General features: G+C 37.2%; 2 protein-coding genes across 11 annotated transcripts in view; one reads left to right on the top strand and one right to left on the bottom strand.

The window, feature by feature from the left end:
• Positions 1 to 6488, top strand: part of LOC117952500 (obscurin-like protein 1) — a 37659-nt gene extending 31171 nt beyond the window's left edge. For all 9 annotated transcript variants that reach the window (XM_034884842.1, XM_034884841.1, XM_034884844.1 and 6 more), the window contains 5 exons: positions 760 to 921; positions 1154 to 1258; positions 1672 to 1938; positions 3149 to 3418; positions 6095 to 6488. In XM_034884842.1, the coding sequence (XP_034740733.1) occupies positions 760 to 921; positions 1154 to 1258; positions 1672 to 1938; positions 3149 to 3418; positions 6095 to 6105 (815 nt within the window). In that variant the 3' untranslated portion in view covers positions 6106 to 6488. The remainder of the gene's footprint in view (positions 1 to 759; positions 922 to 1153; positions 1259 to 1671; positions 1939 to 3148; positions 3419 to 6094) is intronic.
• The window catches only part of LOC117952503 (carboxy-terminal domain RNA polymerase II polypeptide A small phosphatase 1-like), a 38193-nt gene continuing 24552 nt past the window's right edge, over positions 1643 to 15283 (bottom strand). For both annotated transcript variants that reach the window (XM_034884858.1, XM_034884857.1), the window contains 6 exons: positions 13181 to 13237; positions 11441 to 11533; positions 9256 to 9441; positions 8234 to 9099; positions 5089 to 5093; positions 1643 to 1655 (listed from right to left, as the gene is read on the bottom strand). In XM_034884858.1, coding sequence (XP_034740749.1) covers positions 8971 to 9099; positions 9256 to 9441; positions 11441 to 11533; positions 13181 to 13237 — 465 coding nt within the window. In that variant the 3' untranslated portion in view covers positions 1643 to 1655; positions 5089 to 5093; positions 8234 to 8970. The remainder of the gene's footprint in view (positions 1656 to 5088; positions 5094 to 8233; positions 9100 to 9255; positions 9442 to 11440; positions 11534 to 13180; positions 13238 to 15283) is intronic.

Raw genomic sequence — 15283 nt, 5'->3', positions numbered from 1 at the left:
AAAATACTTGTAGGTTAATATTTGAAAAATGTGTGCAATTGTGAATACTTTTTTTCTTTGATGAAATAAAGAGCTTATATAGAGGAAATGCAGTCAGGTGAACAGTTAGAAGCTGGTAGAATAATATTCAAAGATCCAATTTAACTAAGACAAAACAAAAGTTGAATTCATTGGAAGGACATAATATTCCAATTTTCTCACCAAGCATATACAACAAGTAGAAGTACTTTACAAGTCCAATTTTGTCATATGTGTATCATTAAATAATAGTATTAGGCCTATTATTAGTATTAAGACATACTAAAAGTAGGTAGGCCTACTGCTATTACTGTACCACTAGTGGTTAAGTTGACTATATTACTGTGATGACAATTCTGTTACAGTATAGAAAACATAAAGTAAATAATAATTTATAAAGTGTTCCTTTAGTTATACCATAGGAGGGGATGCTGCCTGGTAAACCAGGGCCTCCCTTTGAGTTAATGACATCACAACCTGATATTTACTGTATAATAACACATACATGTCTGAGCAGTACAGTGAGCTCTCTGTGTACAGTAGGCTGTATTACAAAAAGAAAAGGATTTATTACATGTACAGTATTTTAGAAAAGGGAAATCATACACTGGATGACGTCTTGCACCTTCATGCTCAACGAAAAAGAAGGAAGTTTTTTTTCCTCTCTTTACTTATTTTTACTTTGATATATTACAAGAAGCCCATTTCCTAAGCCTCCTTTACTGTGTATTCTGTCGGCAGAGCGTGAGCTGCTGATCCTTCAGCGTCTGGTGGACGTGGACATCCAGGAAGATCAGAACGCGGTGTTTGTTTGTGAGGTGTCAGTGGAGGATGTGCCAGGAGAATGGTACAAAAATGGGGAGAGGATACAACCCACCAGCACCATCAAGATCCGACAGGAAGGTCCGCTTTAAAATCACGAGCACGCAATTCATAGTGCCTGCACAACGCTTCTGATGATATTACGCTTAATGATACTGTAAATGAGATTTACAATGGTCTGATAATCTACCAAACATGTAGTACAACACCTGAAAAGAAGACATTTGTAAATCTGTAAATAATATCTGGAATTGACTAGATGCAATTATTATCAGGCTTATTATTTATCTTTACAATTGTATTCTTATTTCAGGGACCAAACATTTTCTTCTTATGTGCAATGTGAGAACAGAGGACTCTGGAGAGATCAAGTTTGTCACCAGACACGTTGAATCTGTCGCTTCCCTGGAGGTGGAAGGTATAAATGAATTTGTTGTTGTTGTGAAAGCACCAATTGTCAATCCTACAACATCGTCGCAATACTGACATCAAGGTTATTTGATCAAAAATATCCCGATATTTGATAGTCTTCATATCACCTAGCCCCAACTCAGTTAAGTCTATGAGCTAGGAGTTCACTCATCACATTTTACGCACAGAATTTTAGATTTACACCAAAAACCAATGTATGTGCTTTACATGCTGTAAGCATTTACAGCTGTGCAGTTATTTGTCTGTTCAAATTAAATTGAGGTGAAATAAGACTAAAACGTGTGTTGAATTATCTTATCTTGCTCATCGTGTTGTTGTTAGAATTTAGACATATATTTAGTATTTTATCAAGTCACAGTTCAGTTTGACAAATCTAAATTGCACTTTGTCCTTTTCCAGAGATTCCTGTCAACATTGTGAAGCCTCTGCAGGATACGACCGCCCTGGAGAAGAGCCGCGTGCTCCTCGACTGCACCGTGTCCAACCCCAGGTGTAGCATCCGCTGGTACAAAGGCAGCAATGTCGTGCTGCCCTCCGAACGCTTTGAGATCTGCAGTGAAGGCTGCTATCGGAAACTGATCATCCAGCAGGTGGTGCTGGAGGACGAGGGCACGTACAGCGTGCAGGTTGGAGAGTATACATGCTCTGCAAAGCTGACAGTGGAGGGTAAGAGAACTCATGATCGATAAGGACTGTGTAATTTACAGCCAAAGTTGTTCATTCCTTTGCAAGCTACAGAGTAGTCAGTGTGATACACTCCAATCCAGTGCAGAACAAGCTTCAAAGATCGAGTAATCAATAATTTGTCAACTTTTAAATAATCTATGACTCGGTTAAGTAAAAAAGATCTAATCCAAGCTTCTTAAATGTATATAATTTTGAATAATAATCCTATACAGAGTAGGGATAGTAGTGAAAAAAGATCTTTAGTTGTCCTTCCCCAACATCCCACCCAACGAGTGTTATAACATAAGAATGGCTACAGGATGACACCTTACTATTATTTCAGTGCAACAGAGGGTCTCATACTTAGACTGTATACATATTAACGGTCTATGGTCTCATGCAGTACTTAACCTCATAGCTCCACCTGCTGTCAGAGCAAAGCTAACACACGGATTTGATGAACACATGGACCCCCAATTTTTCCATGGCTGTTTTTCTTTCACTCTTGCCTTGTGTACATCCTTAAATGTTGTTTTTTTGTTTATTCGTTTTTTTATTTTTTTATCTGTTTATGTCTTTGTAATTAAAGAACTCGTGTTAGGTTGAATGGTTGAGCGGTGGCTGTTCATGGTAGGTAGCCTCTTACACAGATGTAGTGGTCAACTTGAGTTTATTTACTGTTTACCCTCTGGACACAAACTGAGTCCAAATAATAATTTTTTTAAATATATATAAAAAGTGTACCATGAACATGCCAAATTCTGACATTTCTGAGTGACTATAAAAAATAAAATAATAGCCTTTTTCACATGGAAAATATAAACTACGAGTAAGAAATATAAGGCAGATCTAGTGTTGTGCATGCTGGATCACTGTCCCACTTCTTGGGACACTTGAACAGAGAAGGGCCATATAATATTAGAAACATCCGTTCTTTTCCTTCCAATCAAAATGGCTCATGAAAAAGGCTGATCACCTACACTGCATGCCCCAGTTGGATGAGACATGTAATTTACCATGATCTGATACCATGATCTCCCAGAAATAAAAAGGAATAGAAGACATGCATTGTGAAAGATCTATCACCGCCTAGCATAATTGATTAAAAAGCTTATAATAATTGGATAAAGGCTAACCAAAGGACTCCGACTATTTGCTAAAAATGTGTTGTAAGCTAACCACTTTCCCTCTCACGTGTGCACGGACTCAGCCCAGTCAGTGTTGATGGTGAGTGAGCTGAAGGATGTGGAAGTCCCGGCCCCTGGTGAAGCCTGCTTTGAGTGTGAGGTCTCAGTCCCTGTTCTCAAAGCTCCTGTGTGGAGTCTGAATGGGGAGCCGCTGCAGCCCAGCTCTCGGGTACGCCTGGAGAAGATGGGCACGGTCCACAGGCTGACCCTCAGACAAACCTCCCCGGACATGAGCGGAGTGGTGGAGTTCTGCTCTGGGAAAGCAAAAAGCAGAGCCCAGCTTCGGGTACTGAGTAAGTAAAAGAAGTTTGTAATGGACATCACAATGTACTTAGATTTTAACTGTATTTACATTGTCAGTAAAAGGCTAGGTGCATGGATTTATGCATATATCTACGCACATGTAAGATAATAAAAGACTGTAGAGATGAAATATGACAAGGCATTTGTGTGACATGATTTCAAATTGATCACAAATATGTTTAAACAATCTCTTGAGGAAAAAATGAAGAAATGTTATATGAACATATTTCTTTTAAATAGTTGTGTTGTTATTGTTTTGAATTGCTTTCATATAACAAAATACCATACATCTAATATTAAAAAAAACAATAACAGCACACAATATACAGATAATAATACCCAACTTTTAACAATAAAAGCCAATCATTCTTGTTTTTTTTCCTTGGACAAGAGTACTAGCATACTGTACTCAAGTAAAGTACTGTTACTTTAATTTAAAGTACTTAAGGTTACACATTATTCTGAAATGGACCATTCTGCACAATGATGACTTTTACTTTTCACTTTAAGTATATACAGTGCTAAATGCTTAGCACTATAAATACTTTTGTAAGTTTGAACACATAATTTTTACTATAACAGAGTATTTCTACACTGTAGATCTACTTTTACTCATGATCTGAGTACTACTTCCAGCACAGCATCAGACTGAATTGGACCAACTGGTTAATTTAAATGTTTAACCTAGTGTTGTAATGTAAACAATAACCACTAAAGGGAGATAAGAGGGTCTCTTTAACCCCTCTCCAGTGGCTTTTACAATAAATGATATGAAAATGAACCACGGTTATTTATGTTTTTACATTTAAATTTCAATTCGCCATTGTTGTAGGCCTAAGGTGATTCTGACATAATCAGTCCACATAACCTTTGATTGTAAACCTAACCTTTCATACTAAAATGTGTGTCATAGCCTATGTACGTCTGAGGCTTGTAACACGTCTCTGCAAAGGGCAAAAATCATGTCAACAAACCATATCACCATATCAATTAATGCTCATTTAGAGCTACTAGAGATGTTGATAAGCTAATTTAGACTCAGTAGACCGTGTAACCTTCATTATACGGCTTAAATATGCTTTGCAGCTCCAAACATATTTTTGTAAAATGATGCAGTAATAGTGGATGGATGTTTTGATGCCGTAATGGTTTTTATTCCATGAACTGGTCTACTAAAAAGCCATTTTTGCATTACAAGCACCACACAAAAAGACCCAACATAAATCCATCAGTCTGCTTCTGAATTGTCAAGATGGCGTCTTAAAGTGTGTTTCCTGACTTGGCACAGCACATGCAGCAGTAAATATGGCAAATGTTTTGGCTCTTAGAGCGCTACCTTCTATAAGTGTTTATGGCTCCACTCAAGCTGCAATAATGTAGGCCAAGCAATATAAAGCACCATCTCAGGTTATGTAAAATGTGTAGGAGAGTAAACTATTTTTTGCTTTATTATGTTGGCTTTAAATGAAAGAGTATTATGTTCAGTGATCTGTTGTAAACCTGTCATGAATTCAGACGGTTTTAAAATGAGGGCCATGTGCAGCATAACTAGGAATCACGCTCACCTTAGAACATTAAAAAGGAAATTAAAATAGTCAGAAACTTTACAAGGGATATTGTGTAATCATAGGCAGTGGTGGAACGTAGCTAAGGAGCCTACATTTACTCAACTACTGTTCGGAGGTACTGGTACTTTAGTTAGGAATTTTCATTTTCTGCTTTTTAGTTCTACTTTACTCCCTTCAGAGGCAAATTTGGAACTTTTGTTATTCTACATTTATTTGCCAACTTTAGTCACTTAGCAGGTTCAAATCAATGCTTTTAAATTACGATATGGTAACACTTGAATGCAGGGCTTTCACCGTTTATATAAGTGCACACTGTACTACTTTTACCTGACTGAGCAATAAGGCCAAACTATGTACGTACAGATGAAGATTATAATTTGGTGATTTGGTTTCCGGTCTTTGGCTTTGTCCAACAGTCCCTTTCAGGAGGGCCACAAGTTTGGGGCTTTGCAAAAGTTTAATTAAGCCTAAAGCAGTAGATCCCAATCTGGGGGGTCGGAAGGCGTCTTAATATAAACCTGAGGGGGCTTAAGATATTTAAAAGGTAGAAAAAAAATGATATTAATATATGAAACTTTGTCCTGGTCAAGTCATGAATAATTTCATCTCTTTGGGCCTTTAAATTAAATCTGAGAAGGAAAACCCACTCTTAGGTCCAACTACTGACAGCTCATGTCCACACCAGAGCTCTTCATTAGAGTTTGCTATTTTCCATTAGTTTTTATTTTGTTTTCAATTTTTGCTTTTCAGTTCAGTTAGTTTCAAAGTGGTTTTCCTCATTTCGGTTTAGTACGTATTGTAAAAAAGGTTAAGTTCAAGTTAAGTTTTTGTCAGTTTCTGTATAATTTTTTTTTATAAGAGGTATTTGTTGGGGCCAAAATTAAAATTAACAGGTATTACAATACTAACTCAGAGCAAAAAAATGTGTTGTTTCAATTAAATTATTGTTGTAGTTATTTACATATATGTTTAGTAAAAAATGGACAGGTTTAACAAGACATGTCTCCATTTTGACAGAATAAGGTCAAACGATGAAGGATTGTCTTCACCTATGCTCTTGGCCTCAATCTCTTTTTTTTCTCTGCTCAAATTTCCCAGGTGATCCGTGAGAGACATCTTCCATCTGTCATCACCTGGTTGACACGGACGGACTGAAACTATAGTGATGCTTTTTAAGTTGTAACATTGACATTGCTTATATATTTACAAACAGTATGTCTATAAAAGTGGTTTAAACAGGGTTATGACGGATTTTCATGCAGTTCCGTTGAATCAGGGAGTGGATTTTCTCATAGTTACCTGCCTTTAAGAATTGTCTTTATGAAATTTCTGTTAAAATGAGTATAATCAGCATGTGAATACGTATAAAGAGTTCCATTATTCCATTAACTGCAGTTTGTCTGTAAACTATGTCCTGTGTGGAAGTGGTCTGACTGTAACCATGGTCAGGTTTAAGCTGAATGTGTATTTGTGCCAATAAATATCAATACATGTAAAGAGACATTTAACTTTGTAGGGTCATTTCTGAAGCCAAATGCTAATGTAGAACAAAAACTAAAAGTTTTATCATCTTCTCTGATTTTGTTCAGGCTGCATACGCACACTTAATGTGTATATTGTCGTAGCTTTTTAAGATAATTGCAAGTTAAAAAAAATACTTTTGGATCTGGTCACCTATTTTGGCGTTTTCCAAAACTCAGGTTGTCTGCTTTGACACATATTTTCAACCACAGCTGATTTACGGACTACACGTGCAGTAGTGCCATTTATTATGCAATATAATTGGATTTGCACTCTGTAATTTCCCCATATATCAAAGCATGGTTTTGTGTGGCTGTTGCGTGACAGCGATTTGTGTCTTAGTATTTTCACTTAGTTTCCAGTTGTCTACAGCCGTGTGCTGAGATAAAATTAAGGATTTCAAAATGGATTATCCAAACAAACATCTCTTTTAATCATTTGTCCATGGTATAGAATTTTTTTTTTTGTTCAATGAGAAGTTTGAATAAAGACAGTTCCGTCTTGCAGCAAGGGGCTTGTAATGTAAATACATTGGGCACAAAATCGGGTAATTTAGTAAAGAAATTGATTATAGGAAATTACTTGATCACCTTGATTGATAATCAGGGCATGCTAGTTGTAACGTTGCGTGTTTATTATGTTTTAACTTAATGGAGAATGATAGTTGTTTTCATATGAAATCTGTTCCATATTCCATTTTTCCATTTGACTTGTTTCCACCTCTGCCATGCCATGTTGAGTTGAGCGTTAAACATGTGAAAAAAAAAAGTACTGTTGTGAAATATGACCCGTTTCAATAAAACATGCTTTATTGATGCCAGGTAAAAATAGCTCTAGTTGTCTTTTTGTTTTCAACCTAAACAATTATCAGCAGCAATTTTAAAAACTTGCGTGTTGGAACCAGTTTCTTTACTTGAGTCATATTAATACTCTCGTTGCATTCAGTAAAAAAAAGTTAAATCATTATTTAAAGACAGGTTATGGTTTTTCCAGGTATTGTCAAAGCATCCGTTTTAAATCTTAAACCAATGTACACACGCACACACACGCACACCCAATGGAACTGTATTTACAGCTCGATACGCCAGAACATTTGACTTCCATTAACGTCTCACACAAAAATAAGGTTTACAGATCAAAGTGGGCTTTCAAATCAAACGTCAAACTTACTTAAGTTGCCGTAGCAGGTGAGCGCCTCTTCCTGCACACATGGACCAAGGGCCGCACACTGGGTTGGCCAATTCAACAAAAAAACTCAAAAGATAAAATAACATCCCGTAAAATGACATTAAAACCAATTCAAAACGATTGCCTAAAATCATGATATACTGTATGTACAAAACTAATCTCACCATTTCTGCAGTGGTAAGTGTTTTTGTGTGAAAGGTCCGATCAGTGTGAAGTCAATCTCTTTTCCTCATCCAGAACTGTCCAAAAGATCCAGATCTTATGTCTTATATTAAGCGTTCTAGAGTTGTTGGTATGCGGTATAAGTATGAGGTCAACAAGACGAGGGTGTTTTGTGACTGGACTGGGCATAAGACATAACATTTTATTACACAGTCAAATATAGATTCCAGTAATATTAGAAGTTAGTGATTAATCTTTATCAGTCATCTGCAGTACAGTAGTAAAAACTTGATCAATGGCAGTGGATTGCCATGAATACTATATATTCTTTTTTATCTAAATGCAATAGCTGATGGTGTGTTGTACGGAGCCAAATTCCTACCACAAACAGTATTTGTTCAAAGCTTTCAGAATACATAAGGTAAATGCGCAGTATTTGGAGCACACCACAAATGTGTGTTTTGTAGTGAAATGTGCCGCAACATGTTTAAAATATTAAACCACAATTCTCTAAAGTTAATGATTGTCTTTTCCTACATGCACATTCGGCCATTTGAGCAAACAGAAGTAAGTTCATGGGGTTTAAGGAACAGTCTTCAATGACTTGTTATATTCTGTGTAAGAGATTCAAATACTATTAAAAGTGCTACAATAAACTGAAATGAAAACGACTGATGTTCATTTGTAGAATGGCACTGAACAACTGTTCAAACAATCTAGGTTTACAGCTTACTTAAATAGGTCACTGCGGTCACATAACAACGACAACAACAACAACACACACAAACTGCACTGCTAAAGATATCTACAGAAGTCATTGAATCTCATATTCAGTCTTTGTCTAGCGTTAAAAAATAGAAAAGAAAAAAAAAAAGAATCTTTGGGTTTGATTAATTTCAATGTTAAAGTACCAAACCCAGCTGGAAAGATTGCTTTCACTTTTTTACGCAATTTTTCTAGTTAAGAATACGAGATTAAATGAGACTTTTTTTGCAGTGTGGTCCTTGTAGTCGGATGCAACGTTGAGCCTGTGGCCCACCAGCCTCCGTGGCCCCGTGACAACAGCTGCTGGGGATTATTTTCATCCTAGTTTCCTGCCTCTGTTAACTCGAAGTCCTCTGCTGCTGGAGAACTTCATAGATGTCGTCCACTTTGCTTAGTCTCTCAAAGAAAGGGATAAGATCGAGAAGCTCGGTGTCTGACATGTCGTCAAACCAGGACGCTACTGGAACCTGGAGGTTTGAGGAAGTGGGATAGGGTGGAATAAGAAGACCTTTTTAATATTCCACAGTACCCAATATGTTATTATTATTATCCCAAAAAGATTTTTAGTAAACAACAAAATTGTAGGTTAGTGTATTGCAGAGAAAGAAATATAGATGGCATACTGCGTTGTCGGGATGGAAGACGTAGGAAGCGGGGGAGTTATCGATGATGATGACCTTGTTGAGGTCTCTTCCCAAACGGCTCAGATCCTTTACGTAGTTCCCTTTGTGGAAGACACAGGACTCCCGGAAGAGACGGCTCCGGAAGGCCCCCCATTTGTCCAACAGGTCCGACACAGGATCTGCGTACTATAGGAACAGGAGAGAACCAGAGGCTAGGGTTAGACAATTCTGTGCAAAGTTTGTATCTTCTTCGGTGGTTGTTCAGCAATTATGCAGTAGTACAGTGTGTACATTCAAACCGTACTGTACGTGACTTATGTACGGAGCTGCTAAGGGAACATATGGGGGGAAAAATAATAAGATGTGATTGCGAAAAAAAAAAAGGATAAACACTTTTACATTCTTTTGCTAAACTTTTTCAGGCTGAAAAAAAGTAGAATGTACTTTCGGGTCATTGTTGTGTAAACAACCACAACTATGGCGCGCACACACCTGTGGACTGTGTCAGGACCACATCTGTGCTGCCTTTCTGTTCCACGCTCATAGCTGTCTGCCGTTAGCCTCCACCGGGAAGCTAACCGCTAACTGAGACAGCATGTAATAACTTCTAAGATCATTCAGTGCCGTCAATCCTCGTAAAACAGCATTATCATCTGCTCGTGCGCGAACATCTTGCGCATGCACAGGACGGATGGTACTGGCGGCACAGATAAGGTACTGACGGACGGTTATGGCATTTTATTTTGAGATTGAACTGAAGGAAAGACATTAAATCAGGGCTTGGCAGTAGGCAGAGAGATTTAATGAGAGACCTCTGAAGAGAATACTTATTGCAAGGGGACACAATTGTGCATTGCACATCCAGTTTAATATTTTGCCCCCTCAGTTGAAATTGGAATAATAAATGCCAAGCTGAAGGTGGTAGGCATCTCCGTGCACACCTGCTACTTTGGTTTATGTATTTGTAGCAGCACAATGTGCAAAAGGGCTGGGTGAAGGTGAATATAGATCTGCAACTGTGGTGATTATTAAATAGTCACATGACTGGTGATATAGCTCTGAAACCCCAGCGCTGGGGGTCACAGCGGCTCCATGGCCAGCGCCAACATAAAAGGTACACAAAGAACCACACACATTTTTCATTAAAAATCCACAAAACAAACATACTATTTAACCATTTCCTCACAAGTCCTAACAAAGCAAAAAATAAAAGATTTTTTAATTAAGAGATAAAAGTTGCTTTAGTTGATTTTTTTTAACCACTTAGGGGCAACAAAAAACAGTCGTAAACACATCGTTGACATATTAGTACAAGTTATAAGTTGAAATAGTCAACCTATTCCTTATTTACACCAGCCGACACACGGAGCAACATTAGCATTCGTTTAGCATCATGCTTATGGCAACAAGATAAATGTCCAATAAAACCACTTTTTTTAGCAATGCTGTTGGTCTCCACCCCTCCCCCCCCCCTGTCTCTTAAGCTGCTAAATGCTACAATGTCTACTAGCTGGTCACTGACTTTGGGTGTTGTTTTAACTGCTTGATGTTTTACGTGTATTATTTTGAATAGTAAGCCGATTAAAGCAGATCATTATGGCCTACACCTATAAGCATCACATTTGAATGCACACTTTGAGCACGAACGAAAGAGAAGTGGTATCTGCGACCTTTTTTTAAAACACGAAAGGTGACAGATCAGCATATCATTTTAGACGATGTACAAAAAATATACTCTTGATACTTTCACCTTGTAAGGGCTGTAGACAAACATGGCAATAGTGTGTTCCTCATTAAAAATTGTTAGGACACTACATACTTTGAACCTGTACTGTTATCAAAGCAAAAATAGAATAAAATATTTGAAAAATCAAACATTGCAACTAAAACCTCACTGAGTCATGACTCATAACCGACCAAATGCTTCACAAACAAGCTGAGGCCTTTGAAATAAATGTGAAAGGTTAATTGCCTGACAGGTACCATAAATATATCTTTATGTATGAGAGCGTATGTAGAAGGTCACCTACAAATCAAACACAAAAAATGACGATGGGTTTCCAGTTATTCTACAACAGGTGTCCTTTTCCACATCTGGTGTGTCCATCTGATAAATGCCAATCGGCCTCCTATAAAAAGTCACATGTGAACCATTTGTTACACAGAATAAGAGCGGCAGTCTGACCTTGGACAAGCTGGCGGTGAACAAGACACACTCGAACAATTCTCCCATCCTCTTGAGGAATTCGTCAACGTGGGGTCTCTTTAACACATACACCTGGGTGGACACACAAAGCATTGGAGTATGAAATGCACAGTTGGTCTGCCACATGCTTCACTTTATTATGGATATGAACAGGAATAAAACTACTCATGGGGAAATATATAAAGAAAAGGAAATGGTAATCCTACTTCTGACCGGTGTGTCGAGATATCGTCAAGACACAAATATACTGGAAGACGAGGAATAATATGCATTTCATGGTGTAACCCACTGGAAATACTAATTTTCTCGAGCATTATTATTAGTTTCTTTTGTAGCTTGATAATTCTATGTTGCTAATATCACATCAAATGCTGCAAAGGCAAACAAACCTGTAATATTTCTTGAAAAGACCCCAACGGGACTTAATATCTACTTCCACTAAGATGCTGGCGGCCTTGTTTCTGAACCAAGTCATCCTGAATAGGCTTTCCCCACTTTAAACAAGCCTATCCTGGATTACTTGAAACAGACCCAGGCCCTTTGGACAACAAGGCTCCTCTGTCTGCCGGGAGGCCCAGCACAACAGATTGGGGTTACCATTGAGCGCCTGCAGGGAATAGTCACTGCCGTTCCCCAGCACCAATGAGCAGGACATAATATGCCCCACGGGGTGAGATTGATGGCCAGTGATTTCTGAGAAGCCTGCCAGGGTTTTCTCATTTTGTCAGGCCACGTAAATAGCCGCCTGCTGCTTGGAGCCATCAACAGAGCGAGCTACAGCACTGTCAGGGAGCTAGCACAGTGTTTCCAGTGCAAACCACGAAGGATATTGGAATTTTACACCCTTACTTTTAAATTTGAAAGTTCATAATAAGGCTTTCAAAAGTATCAATACTTGTTTATTTGTTTGAAATGATAATATCTTAATTATCTATACATATACTATATATAAAAATAGTATTTAATGTACTGAAGCTATTAAAAAGAAAGATCTACAATCCGATTTTCAAGCCAAGGCTACACAGATCACACAACATGGAAGAAAATCCGCTGGTCGTCAACCTGTGGCTGAAACGACACTCTCTCCATCAAATAACTCACCACTGACTTTTTCTGTAGTAGCACAATAGAGAAAGAAAAGAAAAATATATCCTTTTTTTTTTCAGTGTCCGAATCAAGTCATCATTTTAAGTGTTTACTTTTCTGCATACTCAATATCTTTTTAGCATTTTTTTTTAATATCGATTTTGCTTACATTTGTTTGTTTCAACCCAGTTGATGTTTAAAGGATGTCCAAGATCCTTCTTAGTGTTTTGGTTCATTTTTTATTTTTTTAAGTTTAAGAATAGAAAATGAATGGCACGGTGTACATGTTGTACTCCCTTGTAACCTACAATTGCATTCAATGTTTTAAAATGTAAAATAGTTTTTTATATAAGTATCGTATATAAGTTTAAGATTCTGGTATTGTGACAACCTTAGTTCATAAAGCATGGTACCGTTCAGATCCGATGGTTAATAGCACAGACTGAGGTTACTGGTGGGTGGTACATGCAGTGCATTAATGGGCACTGCACATAAAATGGCTCTCTGTATTAATCCTGCTTGGACAATTGTTGACACACATCTTTATCATGAAGTCTATCAAGCTTGTATGATGACGGCGTTTCACATTGTGATGATGTAGCAAATAGTCACTTAAGCATATCAAGTGCCTACCTGGTGAACTGTTCCATCAATTTCCACTGGAATGATAAAATCAGCATTGTTCACTGGCTGTTGAGAAAAGGAGTAAAAGTGTTAAACACACAAAAAGAAGAATTTCATTTTATCTTCAAAGGAAATCTACACTTTACCACTCGGGCTGGGCGTTATGAAGATGTACAGTATATTATCAAAATGCTATGCAACTTGTCTATTGGACACATTTTTCTATATTGCTTTATTAAGAAAAACCAGCTGGAGGACTGCGTTACAGCAAAATCTACATCATTTGGACGCTGTTTAACGTTCTGATCCTATCACGTTACGTTCATTTCACACTAGACTTCCTAATAAAATGACAAAAGTATTTCTACATAGAGCATACAAAAATAGTCTTTGTCTTGTGATTATTTCATGCATTTATTTATTTATTTACATAATAAATTATTAGAAAACAGTACATTGTTATTAAGATGTGAAATTACAGATTATTAATTAATCCAAATATTTGGTCTATTTTTACTAGAAAGTGGTCTTGGTAATGTGACCGGCTTTCTTTCTCGTAGAAATGGAGCCTTTATTTCCTTAAGCACTCAAAATGGGTAATCTTAAACTTTTAAAAAGAAACTGGGTCACCTTTAAAATGTAGTGGGCTAACCTGCTCCAGAACCGAGCAGCGTTTGAATAGGTTGGGTTGACTTAAAAGGGATAATTTAACCCTACATCAAAATACTTTATAATAATTTGGATGTATGGGTAAACTGATTTCGGCCATATTGCCAAGCCCTGTTTTCCAGAGAGATGTGAGTGATGCAACAAATCTGAAGTGAGGATGTGTCAAACACATAGACACAAAGATGCCGCCTCAGCGTCTTTTAAATAACACAATACTGTGAATAACTCCTGTCACTTCCATCAAGAAAATATGGGCGCTACAGAAAGTGATAAGGGTCATAACTTTTCTGATTTATTTAGGCAGTATACTCATATGTAAAATATGCTTCTCAAATGTTAGTATCACTCGCATTTTCTATATAAGGCCTTACAGCCTAAACATATACTCTGAGGTAATGCAAGTGAGACCAAACAGGAACAGAAAGTGTGTGTCTGCTTTGAGAATAAATGCGCAGTATTTTTCATAATGCTGCATGCTGGTTTATGTTCTGTCCTGTATCTGCTGCTTTAAATGTATGTACTTTGCATTTGAAAAATGTATCTATCCAAATGATTATTAATTAATCCATTTTTGTTTTTACACAGCAAAATTGGATTAATAGCAGATTGAACTTGAACTAAGGCCCATTTTTAGTACTATCAGTATGAATGCAAATCCAGTCATTTTAGTTCTGGTTTGATCTCTTTGCATCATTATGTGAATATGTAGGCTGAACCACTCTTTTTTTATCCTCTAACTCTTTTTTAAATAATACATCTTCTATCTTAATCACAAATTTAGAACAAAAATACTTCCAGGTATGTCAGTTAAAACTGTCGTTTCAAATAGTAACTTACATTTTCCTACCTAGTAGCATGTGTCTTGATACTCATCAATGATTTGTCTAATGATCTATTACCAAAGGTTTAAACATTCCTTTTTTTAAATACTCAGGAGTCTAAATGTCAAGCTCTGCTATTATACTATATCCTATTGGCCGTATTTGCTTTTTGGCCTATAATGACACCATTCAAAAGCAGTACTGAAATATATGAGACTATGATTCTTTATTAGGGGTGTTGAAATCACTCATTGCATCGATGCATCATGATGCAAACGTAGATGATTCTGCACGGATGCAGTGACAGACCATAAATGATTATTGCCTACTGATTATACTTGAACATTTTACGGTTGCTGCATTTTTTTGTTTTGTTGAGACGCTGCCATATTCAGAAAGTGCCTTCTTTAGGAAAACATATACACACATATACACACATTTTTTTCACTAACAAAGTCAAGCAGGGAATTTGTTAGTGAAAACCATGCGTAGCAATTCATAATAATATTGTGGTGACGCATATGGAATCGCTTTGTTGACAGGTTAATGGAAATCTAACTGATTCACTCCTCTATACTTTATCATGACAAAATTGGCATGACAAGGCACAGGGCCTGGTGTC

This window comes from Etheostoma cragini, chromosome 11, assembly GCF_013103735.1.
Source record: "Etheostoma cragini isolate CJK2018 chromosome 11, CSU_Ecrag_1.0, whole genome shotgun sequence".
Taxonomy (NCBI): Eukaryota; Metazoa; Chordata; class Actinopteri; order Perciformes; family Percidae; genus Etheostoma; species Etheostoma cragini.
Note: the sequence above shows the minus strand (reverse complement) of the source record. Positions and strands in the feature narration are given on the sequence as shown.